The sequence below is a fragment of the Festucalex cinctus genome, chromosome 11 (assembly GCF_051991245.1).
Source record: "Festucalex cinctus isolate MCC-2025b chromosome 11, RoL_Fcin_1.0, whole genome shotgun sequence".
Taxonomy (NCBI): domain Eukaryota; kingdom Metazoa; phylum Chordata; class Actinopteri; order Syngnathiformes; family Syngnathidae; genus Festucalex; species Festucalex cinctus.
The window spans coordinates 29,038,471-29,063,363 of NC_135421.1; the positions used below are offsets into that span (position 1 = coordinate 29,038,471).

The 24,893-nt window shown below is 43.7% G+C and overlaps 1 protein-coding gene across 1 annotated transcript; it reads left to right on the plus strand.

Annotated features, from left to right (window-relative positions):
• The first annotated feature begins 1,607 nt into the window (after nt 1-1,607).
• LOC144030652 (unconventional myosin-XVI-like) lies at nt 1,608-24,059 on the plus strand. Its single transcript, XM_077537124.1, has 9 exons — nt 1,608-1,838; nt 8,213-8,315; nt 8,849-8,945; nt 9,852-10,137; nt 11,644-12,014; nt 12,682-13,908; nt 19,899-20,051; nt 20,221-20,303; nt 23,025-24,059. The coding sequence occupies exons 1-9, from the start codon at nt 1,627-1,629 to the stop codon at nt 23,190-23,192; spliced, it is 2,700 nt and encodes an 899-aa protein (XP_077393250.1). The 5' UTR covers nt 1,608-1,626; the 3' UTR covers nt 23,193-24,059.
• Nucleotides 24,060-24,893: the final 834 nt, after the last annotated feature.

Below are 24,893 nucleotides of genomic sequence, written 5' to 3' on the forward strand. Positions count from 1 at the left end.
GCCTTAAGTGTAACATGACTATTAAAGCAAGAATAATATTAGTTAAGAGAGGGAAGCGCAGTGCCTGCCGGTGATGCAAGTCTGCAGATTGCGCCTTGGAGAAGGGGGGTGCCTGTGCTTTTGAATGAGGCCAGTGTGTTTCACAATCACAGTGGCCTTGTGGGCCCGTGGTCCAAGAGTCCCTCAGGGGGGGCGATGGAGAGAGTAGGTTGAAGAATGATGCTGTACCACTCTTGAAGCCCTCCTCATGAATGAATGAACAATGGGCAGCTAGCACTGCAGTGACGTGCATCCTGCCAATCCGGCGCGTACGCACGTATTTGGCCATGTGAGGGCTGCCGATGACGCTCGAAGTCGGGGGGGGGGGGGGGGGGGGGGGGGAATCGTCAGCTATGCGGAGCGTGAGGTTGACGTTGAGCGAGTGGCGAAGCGTGCGGTTGTTTTTCATGCAGGGTTAAGTGTGTGTGAGTACAAAAAGGAAAGAAAGGCCAAAATATTTCAGATTTTCTTCTCGAAAGAATATGACTTTATTCTTGGGATTTTGCAACATTTTTCTTGTAACGCTACAATTTTATGCTATCTTGTAGTCATATAACTGAAATCTCATGACATTACTTATATTTTTTTGACATGTAATATTTTTTTGACATATTTAGACATGTAATATTTCCTCAAAAATAGTTTTATTTTCCATATAATAGTGTCTCCAAAGATGAAAAAAATAACTTTATTCGAACACAGTGGACCCTCGCTATTCATGGGCTATAGGGACCGAGCTGTGAATAGCAAAGATCCATAAATAATTGATGCACATTATAAATGCATTGGGATAAAAAAAAAAAAAAAAAAAAATCAATCTCCTGCATGGTTTCCAGCAAATCTATTTTTTATTTTTTTTTTTAAACCAAAAAGTTATTGACAAAATGGGGATAAACCTCCAATAAGCATTTTGTAAGAAAAATAGGGGTTGGCTCTCAAAAATATAGCTATACACTATACAGTATATAAAATATTAGATATTAATCTTATACAATATATGTGACCCATGGGTGCTGAACTGCGAGTATGTGAGGGTTCACTGCAATAACAGCTTTCACCATTTTTTTTCAAATAGTACTTTCAACCTTATATCTTGAGAAATATTACTTCATATTGTATACATTTATTAGAAAGTTTCTCTAAAAAAAAAAAAAAAAAAAAGACTATACCGACATATATACTATACGTATTCCAACTAGTTTCCTCATTTTTTTATTTTTATTTTTTACTTTATTCTCATAAGCCAACTTTTTTGTTCATAGCATTACATATTTTTTTGTTATTTTTATGTTATTTGTATTTTGTGGAAAAAAATACATATTAGTGTATGTATTTTTGGGGAAGTCGTGTCAACAACTGAGGAATGAAAGACTTGAAAAGCAAAAAAACAAAAAATTTCAACCACAAAGGAGGTCAGAGAACTTCACTTTCTTCTCTACCATATCAAACAATGAACAGACCTTATGAAACAGAACACGTTGTAGGTCATCATTCACAGCACAGATCTTGTCTTGATATAATCATAGTGAAACATCCAGTGGGCACCTTTTGACTTTTTTTTTTTTTTTTTTCTCCCCCTCTTCCTTCATGCAGAACTCACTATCAGAATTGATCAGCAAGCTGCAGGCTTCCACGGCCCACTTTGTGGAGTGCGTGCGCCCCAATTCCAGCGGTCAGCCCGACACCTTCAACAGCGCCCACGTGTCCGCCCAGTTGCGGCACGTCGCCGTGCTTGACATGGTGCGCACCATCCGTTACGGCTACCCCGTGCGCCTGTCCTTTCCCGGCTTCCTCAGCAGGTCAGTGTCGCGCTTTTCGAAGTAGCAATTTGCTGAACGTGGTGAAAACATAACATTAATTGAGGAAAAAAAAGTGTAAAACACAATTACTAGATTATTTTTTACAGGTGTAAAACAATTACAAGATACAGGAAGTGTTATTACAAAAAAAAAAAAAAGTTGTGGCGAGACTAGAACAGAAAACTAGTGGGGCCTGAAACATTGCACACTTTATATACCGGTATATATATTAGCTCGTTTCTCGTCATAATAAAAACAATATGAAAATTATCCTGTTCATTTTGTTGGTTTCTTAGCAGTGATTAATGTGGTTTGTCGCCATTTTTAAAAGTTTGTCATGGGAAAGGTCATAGAAGTCATGAAAAATAGCGACCATATTGTTACCTTGGCAGCAATGTTGTTGTTTTTTTTTGTTTTTTTCACCTTTGCAACTATGTTGTTCGTAGAAGCAGTGCATGTCAGCTAGCGACATTGGATAAATAGTGAAAAAGTGAAAATGAAGTTGCTTTCTGTTAAACAGATCATAAATATTTCGGATGAAACATTTGATGAATCATTGCCAAGGCATTTAGGCATGTTTTAATTGCCGTCAGGATTATGAGGAGGTGATTATCCCTTGTAAGGGATCTGTGGACCCAAAGAAGTTTGAGAACCTCTGCTGTGGATGATGTCATTTGTTCTCAGGATGACTCGCAGGCGGATAAGCATCAGCATCCCCAAGTCACTGCAACCTTCCTTGTTGTTGTTCGAAGCACATTATGACCTGGAATAGGTTCACTTGAGGAGGATGATGGGAGTCCATTGCAGCTAATGAATGCCACTATCACATTTCTCATGTCAGCGTGACACGGGCGCGTTAAGCACTGAGTGAGTTTTGTGTGAGGTCTCCGTGTCCCGGTACTTCCATTTGACGTCATTATTAGTACACCTCTTTTCTTAACTGCGTTGCTACTCTCACCACCTTGCTTCAGTGTAGTTTTCTTGCTGTGGCAAAAAAAGTTTTTTGCCTGGAAGCAGAATCTCTTTGGCATTTGACTCGACATCTCTCCCTGTTCTTCACATTCTTAGAACCGGTGGAGCTTATTTGGCTTTCAGCTTTTTTCTCCTCTTTTTTTTTTTTTGGTTCTCTATTCCTCTGTCACTCTCTCTCATCCCCTGTTATTGTCTGCTTTAGAAAGTGAAGGGATTAACATGGACATTCCTGCCACATTATAAAAGAGGACAAAGCTGATCACATGACCCCCCCCCTCACCAAAAAGTTTCCACTACCGCACACTGTAAACATCACATCACATCTCATCTCCTGGTCCTGCTTTTACTGAAGTGATGTCAGACTTTCTATTGTGACTGAAATGGAAAATAAAAAGGTAGGTAGACAATTTTTGTTTTTTTAAACATTATATGTAGTGTGATAGAGTGAGCTGGCAGGTAATAGGAAATGTTTTTCCATCACATGACAATCCAGCTGTTCAAGACATTAATTTTGAATTATTTGAATCGATGTATTTGGATTTCTGAATCTCAATGGTGAAATGTTTCATCCAGTTTGGACATTGTGCAACTGAATCAGTTGTTTTGTTTCATGGCGAGTTGTCCATCTTTGCCGCCATGCCGAACATTCAAACAGTCCATCTTTTAAATTTGCAAGCATTTAGACAAAATTTCGAGGAAAAGTTCAACTTCTGGAGGACTCCAGCAAATAGCTAAAATGGCTGCTTCAAACTACAAAAGAGAACTTCTCGTTTGTTTTCATCTAGGCGTTCTTGAGGCGTTTTTGTGGTTCCGCTCATCATAGACACGCCTACCAAATCTCAAGTTGCTAAGTGAACCTGCCAACCAATCCAGTTTTGGGAGGGTTACACCCCGGACTGACGCCAAACGGGAATTTTTATGCTGAGCTATTGAGTTTGGAAAGCCTTTAAAATTTGGCCTTTGAATATTAACGGAAAATGAATTGCCTTTTTGGAGGTCTAGCCACTCACAAGACTCAACAATTTAAAGGGGAAGTCAACCTTAAACATTTCTTGACAATAATTGTGTGACCATCCAGCCGTTTTCATCCGTCTCAGGAGGAGGCCATTTTGCCACTTGCTGTCAACTGAATAATGACATCACAGTTGCTGAGGGCTCAGGTAACAACCAATCACAGTTGACCTGTTTTCTGAAGCTGAGCTGTGATTGGTTATTACCTGAGCCCTCAGCAACTGTGATGTCATTTTCACTCGACAGCAAGTGGCAAAATGGCCGCCTTCTGATATTGATAAAAACTGCTGGATTTTGCTGTCATCTCATATTCCACTAATGCAGAATACCCTATTTAGACTAATGCGGCTCCATAGGATATTATTGTCGAGAATATTTTTTGGGAGGTTGACTTCCCCTTTTAAGTACTAATTGGATAAACCAAGTTTGTCTTTAGAGGAACCCAAGAAATGGCCAAAATGGTGGACTTCCTGTCTCCTTTTAGTGTAAGATTTTTTTTATACGTCTGCTCACAATGAACATGGCAAATTTTGAAAACTGACTTGAGAGTCTGAATGTTCCCCAAAATTCCAGTTGGCGCTACTAAGTAAAATTTTTGGAGGGCCCTGTTAGTAACACTACCGCACGATGAAGACACCAACAACGTTTATTGAGGTGAAAAAAAACCCTTAAAGTGTCAATTCATGTGGCCTAAAAATAACAACGGCAAAGAAATGAGGTATTTTCAAGAGGGTCTCCTAATAAAGGTCTCCTCCTGATAAAAAAGACTTAGCCATAAAGGATGCTTGTCTTCTCTGCAGTTGGAAAAATGGGGGAAATTTGATCATTCTGTGTCGTTGAGAAAATGTGACACGTTTACTGGGAAGACAATTCAACTTACTTTTTTTTTATGTGGTGTGACTGATATTAAATACTAAGTTATCGCCCATCGCTGATCTTCAGATTATGCTTTGTTCATGTTAGTTGTGTTCTGTGTGAAAACTTTTGTGAGATTTTTTTTTTCTGCCAAGACGAGTCTATCAACTTCATGTCATTTATATCCCCCAACTGGGATCAGACTTGACCGAGACCTTCCAATCCTTCCTCTTCCTTCTCAACTCTCCCAAGGGACACTAATTCTTTTCTTTTTTTGTTCTACTACTGATTGAATCCATTTTTCTATTTGTCTCCCATTTAAGATGAGGTCCTGGCCCTTGACAAAGTCATACGACAGCGCAATAAGTCAACCGTGAATGTTGAGGTTTTTCTTTGTTATTGTTAACACAAATTACACACACACACACACATGCAGGCCGCTTCCCTAAAAGTCCTCGAGGCTGTATTAAGGGAATTGCATTAGTGTCCTGGCAACTGCAGATTTATGAGGAAATCTATTTTACCATTGCTTTTATTTTCCTTTTATGATACTCTGTTTTTTTGCGGCCAGATTTATTTGCTGACAGTCGCGCGAGGTCAAATACTGTCTGCGTTTTGTGCCGCTCGTGTAAATCCCGGCCCCTCTATTTATTTATTTTTTGTGCGTCTGCATTTCTTCACCGAGCACTTCAGACAACTCCATCACACAGTGAGTGGGTCGTGACAAGTGGGGCCCTCGTCGCCGCTGGCTGGCGGATAAACGCGCATTATGTAGCGTCTTTAGCTTTAGTTGCAGCGCCACCGGGATTTTATGGAACTACAAAAATTCAGCAACAGATGTTACATTTGAGTGCTTTAAAAAAAAAAAAGTCTTTAGTTATACAAAGCGTGCATGAGATCTGCGTGGAGTTTTAATTGACTTTTGAGACCAAATTGTATGACTTATGAGGTGATTAACTCCTTATCAAATACCGTATGTAAGTGTGGCGGGACCATTTTTTTGTTTTTCTTCTCCCCATCGATGGGGTCACGGGTTTACATAGTTCTTTTTTTTGTTTTATGGTCCCTCCAGGGGGGGTTTCACGGGCGCTGTCTGCCGAACCGGTTTTTCCATACAGGAAGAGGGTTAGCCAGAGTTCACGCGCAAATCAAGCGCACCCACGCTCGCTCGCGATTGACATATGCGAGTGATTTACTTTCACCACCATCTGCTCTTTATATCGGTCTCATTTGATGTATGCATGACATCATCATCATCTCTGCATCAATAACCACAACAGCACTATGATTATCACATTGGATGCAACGCAGCTGACATATGCACGAAGGTTTTGACACAAGCCTTTTTAATCAATTAATCAATGATGGGTTGGGCTAGATCGAGAACAAGAAGGCTTCTATCTTGGTGGGAATACATTGGGGATTACCCGCTTCTTTTCCAAAGGCCGTAAATGCGTACTTGAAAGAGTCTGGCTTGGAAGAATGTGACTGAACCCAATCTAACACCTTTAAGGATGAACTTGAACAGCGACGTTGAGCCAGACCTCCCCCCAAGAACCATTTCTACAGACACACTTGTGTAAAAAAAAAAAAAAAAAAAGTCTTCCAAAAAGCTGTTATCACGTAGATGCACTGGTGTTGACCTTGTACAGTTACCAAAGAGGCTTCATTCTTAGGCACGGTTTCCACAAGATATATGTCTCCTAATGTATTCCAAAAGTAGGTGTCGGTGAGAAGGCCCCAGTAGGTTGTCTTATATTTGGCATTAAAGCTTACTATGAGTAAGTTGTGTTCATTCTTGAAGTGAAGTGACGCACCGCGAGGTATGGGCCAGTTACTGGTCTGACGGTATGCCGCTGTTTTAAAAGTCACAGTCTCAAAACTTTCCACCACCGCTACGACCTGCGTTTAAGGCATTTTGATTGGCTGCTGTAGGCAGGATTAGCGATGTCTCTTCACAGAACCTTTTGAAACGAACGACGAGATGGGGAGCCCCTTGTTTTTCTTCCCCGTCTCTCTCACTTGTCTTTCGACAAAAAAATGTATCCACGCTGAGCAGACGGCTGGTCAGTATAAAGCAAAGGAGTCAAAATCTGGACACATTTCAATCTTATTGACAATAAACAAAGCCGAGTGTACCACAAACTCAACGAGAGCAGTTTTTCTGTGACGGGTGACGTTAGACACCTTGCAGGGGCACTCCATTAACATTGTATGAACAATGAATGAGAGTTAACCCGACTAGTTTGCGGTAACATTTTTACATCATCCGTAAACATTTCGTTTACGGCACTGCTGGAGGCGCATGGATGTCAACAACATTGTAGATTAAAATGTACGCAAAGACAGTTTACATGCCTCTGTTGTGTTAGCAGATATTTCAATTGTTTTTTTCCACTGGATATTTGTATTTGGTAGGATTTTTATCTTTTAGTCATTGTTTTGTGTCCGATAAAATGTGTTTTTGAAATAAAATAAAGAAAAGATCAAATAAAATTGACATTGTCATATAATTTCAAGGAAAACTGCTATATCAGGATTTACATTGTTATCGAGATTTAAAAAACAAAAACAAAAAAAAGTACTCAGTGCTCAATACAATGTGGCTAAAGCGAGTCAATAATATATTTTTATGTTCAATTCTTGAAATGATCCTCAAATACTGATTGCCTGCAATCTTGTAAGAAAAAAAGTATCAGCCTCCCTATCAAGGACACCTGCTTAAATGTGTGACAAAAATGTGTGACAGTGTCATGATAGGCCTGTCCACTGAAATTTCACATTAATTGGTGAAACTTTTTTTTTTTTTCAAGGATACACAATGGTTATTTTTTGTATTTTTATGTTTTTGTTTTTAAGGCATGTCAAGGCCCCTTATAAGAAAGAATGAAATATTCACCAAATAGTGAGCTGTTTTTAGACTTAAGATGAAGCAACTGACCTCTCAAGACCTTTGCTACTCATCCACTTCATACACTTGTGGAATGAGAAAACGTCACCACTACAGGAAGTACAGCTTGTAAATATGAGCAAATCAAATGCGACCAGTATTCCAAAACAGTTTACAGCCTTCAAATTTCCACGAAATTTTTATACCCCCAACTTGGTTTTGCTGAGTGAAGAGGGTTCGCGGCACTCAGCGGGTCCTTATCTTGATGTTGAGTGGAAGGACTGGTAATGTGGCCTTTGGAAATCCCACTCATTTACCGGTGAGCATTCCATTGATGCTGCTTCATAAACAAATGTGCGTTGCTTCACAATCTGTTATGATTTTCCAGCATCACGACTATGACACGTTTGTATAATGTAACATCTCCGTTTGTATAACTCAGCATATGTGCCAGACGAAAACACACTCATGTCTTCATTGCCACAGTTGCCCCGGGCAACCCCAACAGGAACAGATGCTGTTTTGCTGGTCTTTGACCCCCCTATCTGACCTTTGAACCTATTGTTTCTCTCCAGCTAAAGCCTCCTCTTCAAGTTGCGCACTTTCGTCACTCCTCTGATGTTTTATTTGTCTTTGTGCGTCTCAGATACAAAGATCTCGTTGTGCCAACGCTGGGCGACAAGAGGAAATTGTCGGCGGAGGAGAAATGTCGCCGTGTGCTGCAGCAGACCAAACTGCAGGGGTGGCAGGTGCGTGCGCTTTTTTTTTTTTTTTTTTTTTTTTTCTGTCTTTCCATCGCTAACAAAAAGATTTTGCCAAATGACTTAATCCCCGGACGCCCGCCTCCCTGTTTGTCAGAGATTCCTTGGAATCTTCGTCAACACGTTCCAGCTGTCCCGCCTCATCATCATTCTTCCCTCGTAGCCGCTCACACACACACGCACCAACAGAGAACCCCCTCGGAACCACCCGCCCTGCCTCCTCTCGCTCCCCGTCTGCCAGACTGTTGTTGTGTCTGAGTGGTTGACCTCCAGGGGTCACGTCAGCTGCAGCCGCACTCACGCACATACATACACAATGTTGGCTTTTTGGGACGTCCCTTCGACAAGTTGTCACTCACCCCATCACCCACTTGTGCCCTCACAAACCCAACAGACCATTTTTTATTTTTTTTCAAATCCATAAAGTGAATGCTGTGTCAACGTCGAGTCTCTGCAGCCACCTTACTGTATGTCCTTTAGCATCACCGCTTCATATTTTGTGTTTTTTTGTGCATGTTTAGATGGGCAGCAGTAAAGTGTTTCTCAAGTACTGGCAAGCAGACCAGCTCAACGACCGCTGCTACCAGCTGCATAAAAAGATCATCACCTGCCAGAAAGGTAAAGAAACAACTAGTGATGACTCAAATTTTCTTTGTCGGTACCTTTCCACAACAATGACAGTGCTCGGTTTACTGATCCTGCAGCAGCCATTACGGTATCACCTCAATTGATATAAGTCTAAAGCCCTTTTCACACTGCACTTGGTTTTTGCCGTGTTCATTGTGGACTGTCGCAAGCGTGTGCATACTTGGCACTCGTGCTCTCACTGTCAAATATTTTTAGAATCGATTAATCTATTGATTATTCAATAGATTAATCGACTAATCAGATTCATTTTAATTTCGCAGTATTGTATTTGTAATTCATATTCGTATAGTGATTAAGAAAAAAAAAAAAAAAAGGGGGGGGGGGGTTGATGTTGGACAGATGTTACTGGTTCGGTCATTGTTTACCAAAGCAAAAACCGATGTTTACAAATGTCTTATTTTGATTAACTCATTCACTCGCCGCCATTTTCACGAAGCAGTCCCCTTCACTCTCGGCTGTTTTACTGGATTTTGACTGATTTTGCAAGGCCCACAGAATATTGTGTTCTATTGCTATAAAAACATGGAACCTACCAAAAGAAAGATTAGAGTCTCTTCTTTCATCAGGAAAAGAAAAGTATATTTCTGTTTTTGTTTTGCAGCAATTAGCATCAGAATATAGATAAGTTTCATCATTATTCACAAATCTGTTTAAAACACTGGGGAAAAGAGCTTTTTGCACATGGCCTTGGTTGATCTCTTATACTCTCCTGTCACCTGCTGGCCGTTTTTGTAATAACCATCATTGCTTCAACTGTTCTCTTGGGTTCAGAGGCTGCATCAAAGCCTTCTGCATATATATATATATATATATATATATATATATATATATATATATATATATATAGCCTATTATATGTGTAATTTTTCCTTTCAGTGGTGCGTGGTTGGCTGGTCCGGCGGCGCGTCCGTCGCAGGCTGGCATCGCGGCACAAGGACGACGGCAGCGTGCAGCGCTTCCTGCAGGGGGCGGAGGACATGGGGCTGCGCACCTACGACCGCCTAGTCATACAGAACGCGTCTGACATCGCGCGGGAGAGCGACCGCCTGCGCTGCCACGGCAGCAACGGCCTCATCCTCGCCGCCGCCGCCCTCGGCAGCAGCCCGCCGCTCGGGGAGAGGCCCGATCCGGTTGGCAAGGAGGAGGAGCAACCGGTTAAAAGGTGAATTGTGAACTCGGTGATGTGATGTCATCGATCATTGGCACCCATCTGTCTATGTATTGTTCTAGCTAGCAAGCTAGCTTGCTCGCTACATTTATCTGATAAACTTGGTGTTTCTTGTGGTGTCCCCCAGGGGTCAATGCTGGGTCCACAGCTGTTTAAGTTGTACATAAATGATATATTTCATGTATCAGATAATTAATTGAATTAATTAGCTATCTATCTATCTGTCTGTCTGTCTGTCTGGTTACAAAGTACTACTGCCCACTCTACATTCTTTAATGCGGCCCACATTATCAACAGTCGTTTTGTATTTATTTATCCTAACCTGCTTCATTAAGATATTTATTTATTTATTTATGTATTTATTTTAGATCAATTTCTCATTAAATAATTGGTTTGTCAATTCGTTGTAAATCGTAATAAAACATATTAAAATATTTTACAGTTGCAAATCTCACAAGTTTTTATTAATTAAGAAGTATATATTAAATTATGTATTATTATATACTGCTGCTACAGGTTATCACAACTTGCCACATAGTAAAGCCACATTATCACTGCTTTTATATACATTATTTAATAACTTTGAATACCGGCTTGCACTTGGTCCAATTGTTAAATAAAAAAAGCCCCCGTTCCAAAACAATGACTGTTTTTGTTCAAGCAAACGAAACAATCCAAACTCTAAAGGCTTTTCTGAAGGTTAATTGAGGCTACATTTACAAATATACACTTCCACTCAAAAGCCACAACATTAGGTACACCTGCACAATCTCATACGGTCTGATATGACTTTATCAACATTTATGCAATCTTTTAGATACAAATTTATTGTTGAACCAAGATCCCGCTGACCTTAAAGTGTCCTTCTGCGAAGTGTCCTTGTGCATGTAACATCTGCTGCCTGGCGCACACGCACGCACACAAACACGCACACATTCACATTTTTTGGAGAGTGGGTATATCTGATAACAACTATGAAAGGTTTTTATTGAGGCTGCAATGCTTAAATTCAGTGAAAACCACTTAATTTCTCCACAGGTATTTAAAATTCCTTCCCTCACCATTTACGCACGTAGCCTCTCACATGGCCATCCGACCCCCCCGACGCCCCCCCTGCATGCAATCATAGGACGGACAGATGGTTCACTGAGATTAGCGTAGGAAATATCAAACTGGATATGATCAAATTACTGTAGGGAGATTAGATCTAAAGCATAATCTCTTGTCTCTTTATCCTCCAATTGGCCTCCTTAGCTCGTATTTGCGGCGTGACAGTTGATGTGTGACTCGAAAGCCGCACTCAAATTTACAAGAAAGCCATACAAAATGATCTGTTGATTTCATTTTGGTCTGCTACTTGAGGGATGTATTTATTTCATGTATTAATCAGATTCACGTTTTATATATTTTTTTGTTTTGAATGATATGAAAAATCTCCTAATTTATAACCCTATCCTAATCTGCACTGTATCGATCCAACTATTCATATGATGCGTACAGGGTTATCGAAAAAGTTGGAAAAGTCCACGAAGGTGCTGGGAACGGGGGAAGCCGAGTCATTCGCCACTTTCGATCCAGCTCGGTTCCCGTCCCCCTGGCAATGGAGAACACGACGCACTCCACCACCAGCCCGGCCATCAAACCACTGCTGCAGCAAGTTGCTCACGCCAGCGTGGACAATAGCAATTCCTCACCTCGGAAGCAACCTCCCCCGAAACCAAAACGGGACCCCAACACGCGCCTGAGCGCCTCCTACGAGGCGGTTAGTGCCGGCCTGGTGATGTCGGTCAAAGAGAGCCCCACTCCGGAAGGCTACGCTTCACCAGCTGGGAGTCCCCCGAAATCACAGCTGTCCCCGACGGACCCTGCAGGTACGTGCACTTGTTTTTAGTACACATGACAGATGGTTGCGAGACTCTTGCTCTTTGACGGGCATTCAAAACTAAAAAAAATGAAAAAGTTATTGCTTATTTTCTTTTTTTGATCTAACACATTTTTGTAGTTCAATTTTCGGCCTAGATCCAAAATACATCTCTTTTTTTTTTTTTTTAACGACATAGTAAAAAAAACAAAAAACACACAACAGCCAAAATTCGACGACTGAGCGCACCAAATTCCCCTCAGCACAGATAGGCCATTCAATATAACACGATTACCTGCAGCCAATGATGGCCAAGTGGGGCATATCATCACTTATCATTCGAGCTGAGTGTGTTTCTTGACCTTGACTGAACCCCTGAGACTGACTCATCAAACCCCTGGGATTCGATCGAATCCAGGTTAAGAACCACTGGGTTAGAAGAAAGAAAATGGCGATGAAAGTCTACTAATCCACATGGTGTCCCGTCTGAGTCAGTGGATCGCTGATGGGTCATGTTCTGGACTGATGGTGGTTACCAATCTTCTGACTGAATCAGTTCATTTGTTGGAATCAAATTAAGTCCTGTACCTTGCATGTTTTCATTTTTTGACTTTTGATTGCCGATTGATAGTTGATTGCCGGTGACCATTGTTTAAACTTTCTCAACGTTTCCTCAGGGTCCAAGCCCCGCCCCCACAGTGATGACTACACAACCATGAGGAAGGTGCCCCCGCCCAAACCCAAGCGCAGTCCCAACACCAAGCTGACGGGCTCGTACGAGGAGATCAACGCCGTGGCGCCCCTCCTCCACCAGTTGCGTCCCGCTGATGTCAAGATAGCGTTGCTGTCGCGCGGCGGCGGCGGCGGCGGCGGCATGATGCAGAAGGCGGCCTCTCTGGATGCGCCGCAGGGCTTAGGACTCAGCCTCTACCAGGGCCAGGACGAAGAGGACATCTACATTGAGATGCTTGGCTCTCAGCCCCGCTCTCAAAGCCTGCAGGAGCCACCCGACAGCCCGGAAGAGGCGGAGTCAGAAGCCGTCTACGAGGAGATGACCTTTTTCCCTCCCGACGATGCTGCGCCTCCGCCCGCCGCTGCAACCAAACCGACCAAGCTGGAAGTTCTCAGCTTGGGCCTGGTTACATCCAGCATGTGTCGACCTCAGAGCGACGAGAGCAAGCGAGCGACGTCAGGCGCGACAGTGCCGGCTTTGGACATCGCCGCCCCCAGGAGTCAGCATGGAAAAGATGGCGGCTGTGACATACCGGCCCCCTTCCCCAACTTGCTCCCGCATCGGCCGCCTCTCCTGGTGTTCCCGCCGTCTCCCGTCACGTGCTCGCCCGCTTCGGACGAGTCGCCTCTCACTCCTTTAGAGGTCAAGAAGCTGCCGGTGTTTGAGACCAATCTCAACTACGCCGCAGGTCCAGACAGCCCGCTGTCGCCTCAATACGTGCGCCAGAGGGCCGACTCCTCCCCGAGCCTCACCGTCCTCATGCCGGAGAAGAAGGCCACCCCTCCGCTGACCCCGCCGCTTCCGCTTTCTACCACAAGTGGCCCACCTCCTCCATACAGACCACCTTCACACTTCCCCTTCCCCCCTGAGGCCAGCTTCCTTGCGCTGACGCGGACCGCTTCTGTCACCGGGACCCAGTCAGACTCCTCCAAGGCCCAAGCGTCACAGAGACCGAGTGTGGAGACGCTGGGGAAGCCGCCCCCTTACTCCCCGGGCAAGATGTCTCGCCCGGAACCTCGAAGAGCTCACTCCTGCTCCTCCTCGCCCCTGTTGTTCAACCCGGCCAATGGAAGACCCCTTACCAGTCCTCTGGATGAGCTCAACACCTTGTTCAGCACCGGACGCAGCCTGCTGAGGAAGTCCTCAACGGGGCGCAAGATGCGAGACGGAGGTACGTCACTCCGACATGTTTTTTTAGGATACAGTGGAACCGCTGACATCAAATTGTGTTCCCAAATGTCAATCTAAATTAAATCTGACCTCATTTTACACTGCAATTTGGATGAATTCCCGACTTGTAGTGAGCCAAACTACAAGGCTGGAATTCACCCAAAATGGCTGCTTCAAACCAAAATAGTTGGATGGAGTAGGTGTGTCTACCCCATTTCGTGTTGGTGATATTCATGTCGCCAGAAACTTCCAGGATGCAATAGTGAGTGAGTTTATTTAGCACCCCTAAAATGTGTCTTCACCACGATGCCTTTGGGTTTGCAAAAAGTTTTGAGAATTTGTGCATTTTCAGGCCCCCAAAAAGGCGATAAGAAAAACAACAGTGATTCCAATAATGACTTACACCACCTGCTGGTTGGGCCCTAATAATAAACATAACCCTCGTAAAACATTTTCTAACACTACACACGGTGTTTCAAGTGATATTTTAACATTCTTAACTGTCAAAGTGGGAAAATCACATCACATCAAATAATCATTAACTTTGACGATAAAGGCAAACTGATTTTTATTGCAGATGCTCATCACATATCTAATTTTTCAACATTCGTGTCTTAGCAGTAAAAAGAAATTGACCAAACAAAACAAAGAGGTGGGCATTCCATCAATATTGACGGAAGGTCCGTCGATCCACCAATGACGTGTGTCCGTTTTGTTGACGATTAACAAATGATGGGAAACTTTAAAAAAAAAAAAAAACCTAATCATTGCCAGAAGTGGGTGTTCGTCTGTCAATGTAATCAATAATAACCGGGTCAGTACCGCGGGCTTTCTCTGTCCGTCAATGACGGACGTCGGTTTCGCTGACGAATAATGGAAACAACTGACGGATGTCCACTTCGCTGTCGTACCGCAGAATATTTCCGATTCTTTCCGGGACTCATTTTCTCCTGCAGTAAACACGTAAATATACACTTATCAATTGGTTTGGCTTGAAATATTGATGGATTAACAATGATGGAAGACTGTTGCCGATTGCCAAATGACGGATGCTCAAAATACGTTGTTAAAAAGAACAATGGAGCTAATGATTGGTGCGATCCATTGTATGCCTTTACGATAGTATTTTACCAATAATAAAGGCCCGATCACATAGTATTGTGTTTTATTTTACTGGAAAAGCACCCGCAACCCCCCTGAAACAATGCTGACTTGTACATTGATCGACTTCAGAGGTTCCACTTGTACTTGTAACACATAAAACAAGACCATAAAGCTCCTCTCATCATTTTTCATTGTTTGCCGTGTCTGCACCGACTGCACACAGTGAACCCATGGGCCAAATGTACATTAGTGTGGGGATGATGGGAAGTTAACCTCTGCTTTATTTGACCCTTCACAATGTGCGTGTCCATTTTGTGTTGTATTTACTGTAACAAGTCCATGATCAAAGTCTGGAATTGATTTATTGGGTGCCTTCTGCACTGTATTGTAGATGCAATAGATAAATAACAGTCCTCTGTTTTTTATTGTAGCTGTTTCATTTCTTGAAAATCCCATTTTTTTTTTATATTGAGAGGTGTTCTAGCAAACCACCCTCTTTGGCACATTTGAGCGAGTCCATTTGTTCCAGAATAACAGCATCAGCGTCCTTTGGAGACTGCAGGTGTATCATGATAGCTAATGAGCTAGCGGGCTTATCTTGCCATGCGGCGTTCTATAATGCAAGTAGTAATTTACAGCGTGGAGACGCTGATGCAAAGGCTGACCTTTATGCTAAAATGGGGCAAAACATACTTCACCGCATGTAATCATTGTCCCAATGTGATCCTCACGGATTCGCCACGCCCCCTAAAACGTGACCACTTCCTATAGGAAAAACAAACGAGATCCACGTACATGCAGCGAGCACGGATAATGAGCGGCAGCCATCACTGACCTTGTTGTCTCTGCTGCCAGTTGTGGCACATTTCATCCTGTTGCTGCTGCAGTGCATGTGCAGCGTACGGTATTATTTGACTGATTTGTGACCGTGTCCATGCCTCGTGGATCATCATGGTTTGTCTTATCACCGCTTCACTTATATTCTTGTAAAGTCACGTTTGTGTAAAATGGCATATGCAGGCTATTACTGAAACACTGTTCATGTTAACAAAGACAGGGTCTATAGTGAAAGCTAATTAGATGAGGCAAATGGTCCAATAAAAAGTCCATAAAGTGAGGAGAATAGGACTGTAATTACTGAAGCCCACGGGGCCATTTACTCTCCACTGTTTTAAAATGAAAATGGACAAAAATATAAAAACCAACAACGATTTGAGTGTTCCAACTTTGTTAGAAATTCAGGTTATGTTGCCAATGTAGGAATAGAACTCTGTTGTAAACTAATATTAGACTTTTTGCTTCTCCAACAAAGTGTGGCAGTGTTCATTTGAAATTCTAACTCACGCTGAAAATCAAAAGTAATAGTTAAAGTCCTGAGGGGCAGATTCACTAAGAATGTGCTGCGTCCGCTAATAGCGTGAAATATTGCACCACAACTGCACCCGCAGTCTGCGCCCAGTTACCCACCTATTCACGAAGGATATTCCTCGAATCATATACCGGCACAAACACGGCCACAAAACTGACAGCTGGGAACAAATTTGTGCCTGATTTACCACACATGGCATTGGATTTGCGCCAAGAACATGGTTGTATAGTAACAGTTGCGAGAAAGATGACATCAGAAAGCCAAGTTGGACCGAGAGGAAGCGTTTTCCTCATTAAGCTGTACAGAGCAGAGGACGACAACGACGACATTCATTCATAAAGTACGAATTATTGGTGCGATCATTTTAAAAAATATATATTTTCAGAGGTTGACGTAGGCGTACAGTATGCATCTGGCACGTAAAAATGATTGTAAAATGCCCCCCCCAACTCCACCGCCATTGCTGATCAGCCCTATACGTCATGTGTTGTAAACCAACCTATAGAAAAATGTCCCCCCCTCCCTCTCACTCTCTCTCAGATAGACGTTTCTACCTGTCAAGCCAGAATGCTATCAACAAAACCATTTCAGTTGGAGTCAGAAATTAGTTGGAACTCTGGTTCTTCTCTGATCGCTATCAGGGTTGACCAAATTCCCAAAACAGGCATGTACGTTCTTTGTGCTCTTACAGTGTGTGGTTGCTAGTCTCCTCATCCAAACAAGATTTCTGTGAAAGAGGCATCGCCCCACTGTATTGAGATAAATGTTGAAGAGGTTTACGATTTATAATTGGCCTGGCAATTTTCTGAGTAGATTGAGAAGGATAAAAAAAAATCACACAGGATAATCTCTTAGTATCATCCTTCACAGACATTGAATTGGTCCTTCGCTGAATTTGCAAGCAGGGTTTCCCCCACTGCTTTACGAGCCTGGCGGCATGCCGTGCTTTTGTCGGCCCCATCCCAAAATGAATGTGAAATGTGCATTCCCTTCATCCGCCATTGACGAATCAAAACGACGAATCGGGTTCGGCACATGTCGTTCGTCGTCCGCACCCCCACGTGTCAACAGAGGCGAATATTGTTCAGTCCCTGACGACCAGGCATAGCAGGTTTTCTTGCTAAAAAGTGGTCACATTGTCAGTATTTGTGTACTGTACCTCACTGAACAATAATCCACCATCAGACTTCGGCCAAATGTCAGACATCCTGTGATAGAGTTTGAATCAATCGTCATTCACACTCCAGCCAAGGGAGAAAACTGTCCTCACATGCATGTTTTCATCCGAGTGGCTGTTTCCTGTAGGAGTATTAGTTGTGGCCGGGTTAATAATACATGAGCAGCGGAATGATGAGGATGCCTATCAAATATTTAGCAGCTCACTCATGTTCTACCGAAGCCGGAATGATGGGCCAAAAGCGCCACTCCGGGAGACCCTCGGCGGTTGTCTCAGAGATCCTGGAAATTGCATGCAAACGTAAATGCGAGACACCGTTGCCGTCACGGGGCTCGTGTCTTTTGCTTACCCGAGGGTCGCCACCGTCAACGTTGCCATAACGGGTTCAGGAGGCAAGAGGCCGAAGGCCTTATAAGAGTCGGAATGGGCGCGCTGGCGCTGGCGCTGACACATTGGCCCGACGTGACCTGACGCTCTTGGCTGTTTTCACGGCTGAGCACGCGCTCCTACGCAGGCACAGTGCTGGCGTGATGGAAACTGGGTTTGTGACAGGGGAAGCTGGCACTTCAGGGGGCGGGCGGCGGGGATCACAACCTTGCTGTTATTTTTGAGTCGGCCAAGCAAAGCGGCCCACTTAGATCTGAGAGCGGCGGGATGCCAACGGGCTTAACAGGATGCTCCACTTCCGTTCCCTCTCGGCCGCTAAGCGGCTCAGTTTGATACCTGACGCCGGGGGCGGGGCCAGAGGTTAACGGTCGCCATCCCAGACATCTCTGCGAGGAGCAGCTGCCTCCTTCATCCTCGGGGAATGAGCAAACTACCAGAATGCCAGTGGGAGAGGGCAGGTGGTCTTGGCAGGCTGCAGGAAATCACTGTCATAAGACTCCCCTCTGTCTCCGCCCCCTCGCCTCGGCGGCAGCATTCCGCGCCAGGGATTGAACACAGCACCGGCTCTTCGTCGTCGTCACGTCGTTGCGATTCTGACGTGACTCATCTCTTCTCACCTACACGACCGCCTCGCTTGCTCTACCTGCGTCGCCCGCTAACATTGGGAACACGAGTTGAGGGCGGCGCGTTTATATTTAGGCGTGCTGCCTGCAACCATGCCCAGGATGGATGGTTGGATGAATAGATGGATGACCCGGAGGGGGGAGGGGGAGAAGCGCATTCCCGGAATGGGATGCCGGTTGACGACTTCACGCTCACGCTGGTCTGCGCGTATGACGTGGCAGACAATTGCTCATTCAGCGCGGAAAGCATGTGAGCCCGACAGGCTGCCGGGTCATACGGAGTCACCTTCCTACAGGCCACATGCAGCTGAATGAATAGCAAATAAAGCACAGACGTCATCGGGGCATGGGGCACACAGTGCCACCAAATTCTCAGATGTTCAGCTCCTGCTAACTTTTCAGTGTTATACAATCAAGTCTCGTTACATTTCAGGGTTACCACGGCTCATTCATAAGTAGGGATGTTCGATGCCAATTTAGTTTGAGACCGATACTGTAATCAACTATTGAGTAGTCACCGATACTAGATACCGATACAACTAGTACATAAAATCCTCCGCCCCCTCCCCCACAACAACTTATTTTAAAGAAATATAAATCCCGATATAGTATTTTTCCTTAAAATTGCATGAAATTAATGGCAAGATTGTAATTGGTAATGATAATCGTATCGGCCACTTTCACAAGTACAGATACTTTAAAATAAGGCTGGTATCAGAAACCGATACCTGGTATCGGTTAGTGTTGTTCCGATACAAATTGTATTTTTTTTTTTTTGGGACCCCGATTCCGATACTAGTATTAATTCAATCTCTGGTGTAGTAACCTTATTTATTGATTGATTGAATTATTTTTTTATTTTATGATCTGTTCTCATTGCTGCTGGACATGTAAATTTCCCAGAGGGAGCCATCCCAAAGGGATCAATAAAGTCGAGTCTAAGTCTAAGTCTAGTAGGATGCATTTATTCATTGTTAGCGGAAATTATTAAGCAACCCTTTGGACCTTTTTGTAACCGTACCCTAATGTGGCTCTTTCACGGTTACGACAAGATGTTATTTCTAGTACACATGCGTGACGCGAACCACTGTTGTCAAGCAGACTCGCTGTTATAGCATCATTGTAACACTTTTGGACGCTCAAACCAGAAATGACACACAAACACACTTGCTAATGTTAGCCTGCCATGTTGTAGCTCTTGAGTCCTTTTACTATTTTTATGTAATCCTGCCACATAACAAACGACAATACTTGTCAGGGCTCATCAATCTGCTTAACTCCGCAAAAACAAATCCGGATCGGATCTTTTACGTGAGTGTGCTCTTCCCAAGGTTTCAACTCCAACATCAATTTGCCTGGCCGGGAAGAGTGCGGCTCCACCCCGTCCTCGCCGTCGCTGCAGCTACAGGACAAGAACGCCAACAATCATTCGCTTCACTCATCAAGCCACGCCCCCGTTGAGAACGGCAACCAGGTCTCCAATGGTAGGCGGTTCGTTCCTTTCAACATAATTTGACAACTTCCCTCTGCCCACATTGAGCAAGATGATCGTTTTCAAAGATGTGGGATAAAATAATAAAATCATTATACACCAATTACAGCTGTTATTAATAATGATGTTATGTAAGACGCCTTATTTAATTGTGTGTTCAGGTTCACTCGAGGACGAGAGTCACGTCAAGTCAAACATGTCCACATCCTCTCTGCACAGGCACATGGATCGCCACCATACGCAGGTAACACACACACACAAACTTGTAGTATGTGTTTGTAATAAAAGTGCCGACATTTAATACCATTTGCAAGATATGGTTGTTGCCTTCTGATGTAACCATGCGCATTATTTCGGCTACTTACCACCATTTAGAATTTATGCTGCAAATCCACTTTAGCAGATTATTTCAACCCTAACCCTAAAATAAGGTTAGAATTTAACTTGTAGTGACAGTTGAGTTAAAAAAAAAACTATAATAGAACAAAGTCACAAATATAAATGCATGTTTGTAGGAACAACAATAATAACAGTAATATGTAACAAGTCCCACAACATTTTGCTGTATTTTCACACATTTACAAACAACAAGCACTATTTAAGTTGAAAGTAGGAAGGTTTTTTTCTTTTTCTTTTTTTTCTATTTTTTGTTGCAGCTGTTTTTGTTTACATTTTGAGGAAAGTGGCCTCCCCGGGGCAACATATGCCACCCGTGACGTGCGAGCTTTCCCTGCCTCCGCATGAAGGTGTTTGGTTGCAGGATTGAATTTAAAGCACACGCGCACTGACACACAACCTCGTTACGTGGGTTTGCTAGCATGCCGATAACTGAAAAAAAAATAGTTGAAACCTGGAAACTGCTACAGAGTCAGACATAGACTTACATGTATGAAGTATTCCTTTCATAACAGAAACTACCATTTTTATCAGATTGCCTACAAACCTCCCAGCTGCTCTTTTTTTTTTTTTTTTTAGTGGTCGTTGACCTTGACCACCTGGGGGAGTGCCCAAGTTCAAAGTTCACCAGTAACAAGATGAAAAATCAATGTGCGACATACCCTGTCGAGTCCCGCTTCCTATTAAAGCCCCCGATGAGCCCTTTTGAGATTCTATAATTATTTTGTCAATATGTCCTCGTATGTTTATTCAATGACCACAAGACTGTCATTTTATCCTTTATCTTCCAGAGGGGACATCTCAATTTCTCTCCATTTGGAGCTGGGGCCGCCCTCTAGTCGATGAGGGTGTTGGGGTGGGGGGGGCAGGGAATGGGGGCTTCCTGGAAGCCGCAGTCCGCATGTTAGGGATGTGGTGAGTCCATCCGGAAATGCATTCTGTAATGCCGCTTCCATCGAATCCATTGTGAGTTCATCAAAGTGCTGATGGGAATCCCATCTTCGCTGTTGAATCTTTTTTTTTTTTTTTTTTTTTTTGTGGAAGGCTTTCGCCAAAGATGCTTTTTTCATTCTTCTGGCAACAGATGCCTTATAAGATAGCTTTTTGGAAAGATAAAGTATGTGTCATCCAAATTTGTGCACGCTTTCCCCCAAATTGTGTTAACCAATATCTTTAAACTGAGAGGAGGGAAGTCATATGAGGCGATGCTGGTAAGAGACTCTTATCTCAGAAGCATTCGACGACTGGAAGCCGTTTCGCGATGCGGCCTTCATCATTCGCATATGGTGACCCGTGTTTGATAGCTCCCCACTGTTTAAACAGGAGAATTCCCTCCGTCGCAGAAAGTCCACAAAGTCCATGTTTTCCTAATGTGGAGTGGAAGAAGTTGACCGCGCTGCGCACAGCCCGACCTCGACTTTTCGGGTTAAACGGGGACACGACCTTTGAGGCCTGCCGGCTTTATCAAACGCTCGCTCGCTCTCGTACGGGACTTTAGGTCGAGCAGTAATCCCTGCTGAAGCTTCAGAGAAGGTTGAAAAACTTTGGGTGGGTTTTGTTGAGAGATCCCAGTTGCGTATGAGGTTGTGCAATTATTTTGCATACATTTATACTTAACTAATTTGCTCCCAAAAACCTCTAAGAACGTTCTATTTTAAATATTGGTCCCAAAAAATGTATTTATATATTTTTTTATGTTTTTATTTTTATGCTATGCATACAGAAGACTTTGATGCAGCCTCTGACCTGAAGAGGTCTCGTAAAGCAATGGTAGTTATTACAAAAAAAAAACAACCAGCAGGCGGAAGCAGTTGTGTTTCTGGAATTACTGACGAAGGCAGATTGGAATTGTCGTCTCTGATCGATTATGCACTCGCAGGTGACTGTTTTCGGCAGTGGATTCATCTCCGTCTTCTTTCCAATACAACTGATAGCCATGTCCTCATTTTCGCGTACCGTCGGTCTCTAATGGCTTCCCGATTAGAGTATGACACATGCTCAATCTTTTTTGCTCCATTTATTTGATTTTGTCTCCTGGTGAAGAAGCCCCATCTGCTCGTCATCCCCGCTGCATTTTGCTCCCAACCTCCAAAACATCATTTCATTATTTAAAGCAACACGAAGGAACTTTCAGTTTAGATTGATTATGGACAAAAGCAGTAATGGAGGAAGACCATAACCGCATCGTGTGGTTTTTGCGCCCCCGCCTGTCCAATTGACTTATGTCCTTGTAACGAACGAAGTGACATATTCCATAAAACAGTCGGCATCAGAAGAGTTACGAAAATATTTTATTAATGTTGAAAAGTTCCTTAGTGTTACTTTAAGGTCGGGAAAGTGTTGATACTGGAACCTCTAAATTCATACAAAATCTGTTCTGACTGGATCATCGGGAATTTCATCGGTTCCCCCACGGTCCATTTTTGCCACTGTTGATAAAAATTCATCGTTGCATGTTTGAATTCCAAGTTGCCCGGGGTTTTTTTTTTTTTGTCCGGCTTTAGAGGTTCCGCCGTATTCATCCGCTCGTCGGAACCGTGACGCCATCTGGTCCTCTGTCCTAACGCAGGCGTTCCAGAGGCTCCGCCTTTCCAACGGGGATGCGGGCAGCGCTCTGCGAGAGCTCCTGCGATGGCGGCAGGCGCAGAGCGGCGGCCGGGCGGGTTGCAAGCACCGCCCGCCGCCGCCGCCGCACTCGCCGGCGCTGCTCTGGTCCGGCAGGAAGAATTTGCCGTGATCGGGACGCGATGAATCGAGAACACCTGATGGAGCGGACGACCCCCCCCAAACCTGCCAATTACGAAGCACTTTGTGACTCCAAAGAAATGCGTGGAAAGCAAGACGGCGTTAAGATTCCCAGGGACAACATGTCGAGTCATATTTATTTTCCGAAGGTGGCGTGATTGGAAGTGGAAGTTTGGGTTTCATCCTCCCGAACGAGGTGCTGCTGATAATACTTGATGAGCGACTTTTCAAGTTTACACGTCAACCAACGCCTTTCAACGCACTCCAGGTTTCCAGAAATCTCTCTGAGTCGCCCCACAAAACAACAACGGGTCGAAGCTCACCTCAGTGAACTCCAAAAGGTGCAATTCTCTTCGCCAGCCGGCCTTTGAGGAAAACGAAAACATTCTGCTGATAAGCTGGAAATGCGTTCTTGCTTCATCTGTCAGTTGCCAAAGTGTCACGACGACGACCGTCGAAGAAGCTACCACACCTGTGATGATTCCACGTACTGCTTGTTGAAAAATACATATTGAGGAACGTGAAGAAGTTGACCTCCATGTTTGTACAGAATCGATTTTACCCTCCGTAGCGCTTGACCCCAACTGGCAGTTCCGATTCCTGCCACAATGCCGCCCTTTGGTGTTTGACCCCCTTCCTTATTGGCTGTCCGGGTGTTTCCGCGGCAACTGCTGTGTAAATAGTGACTGCAAGCACAGAGATGAAACGATGCCGAGCGAGATGGAAGAAAGTTTTGGGTTCGATGCAATGACTGAAAGGTTTTGTTTTGTTTTTCGAAATGTGAATACCTTGTTTTGATGAATGTCAATGGCAATGAAATTGTTTGGATTCTATTTAATAATGTTTCATCCCTCCCTTATCTTGGTCCACCATTTTGTTTCCAATCGTGTTTGGATTGCGTATAACGGACGTTCTATTGCACTCCGTATCCCGTAATGGGCCAGGTGGCTCTCAAACAACCGCCTGATCTTTGGAATCACTCCACAGAACATTAGACCGAATTTCCTGCTGATCATCCTCAACGTGTCCGATTGATTCTGCCTTACTAATCGATTGCGGCTACATTCTGCGCTCATGTTGCTTGACGATACATCAGCGGACGCAACAACATGAGCTTGAGCGCCACCTTGGAATGAAAGTTTATTACTGCAAGTTTGACATATCGTGTAAGCAGTTTGACTTTTCAAGTTTAATCATGACGATGATGAGGCATTGACTCGCTTCATTGAATATTTTCAATCCCAACCGTGAATATTTCCCCCTTTCAGAGGTAGCATCAGAGCCAACGTGCAAATGGTGAATGTCAGAATTTCTTTTCTTGCTGGGCCTTTTTTTTTTTTTTTTTTTAACTGATGTGATGCAACCACTTTGAGGAATCGCATTTTTGAAGAAGACCGCTGCTCCGTCGATATCGGTGACTATGGCAGCTATCTGAGGGTGACGTCGAAGTCAGGCAGCATTTGAAGGCCAGTGATGTCATAACGATCCCTAATTCAAATGCAACCCACAAATGTTGTCTTGTCTCGTTTTTGCAGTTTCAGTCGCTCCACAATTCTTCATCGCGTTACGACATCTGCTTTAACATATTCACCGCTTGCAACTTTTGAATTTAGAACATTTTCACTGATGTGGTGGGACAAATTTCAACATGTCAACCATGCGGGGACCTTAAAGTTTCTGTTCATGTATTTGT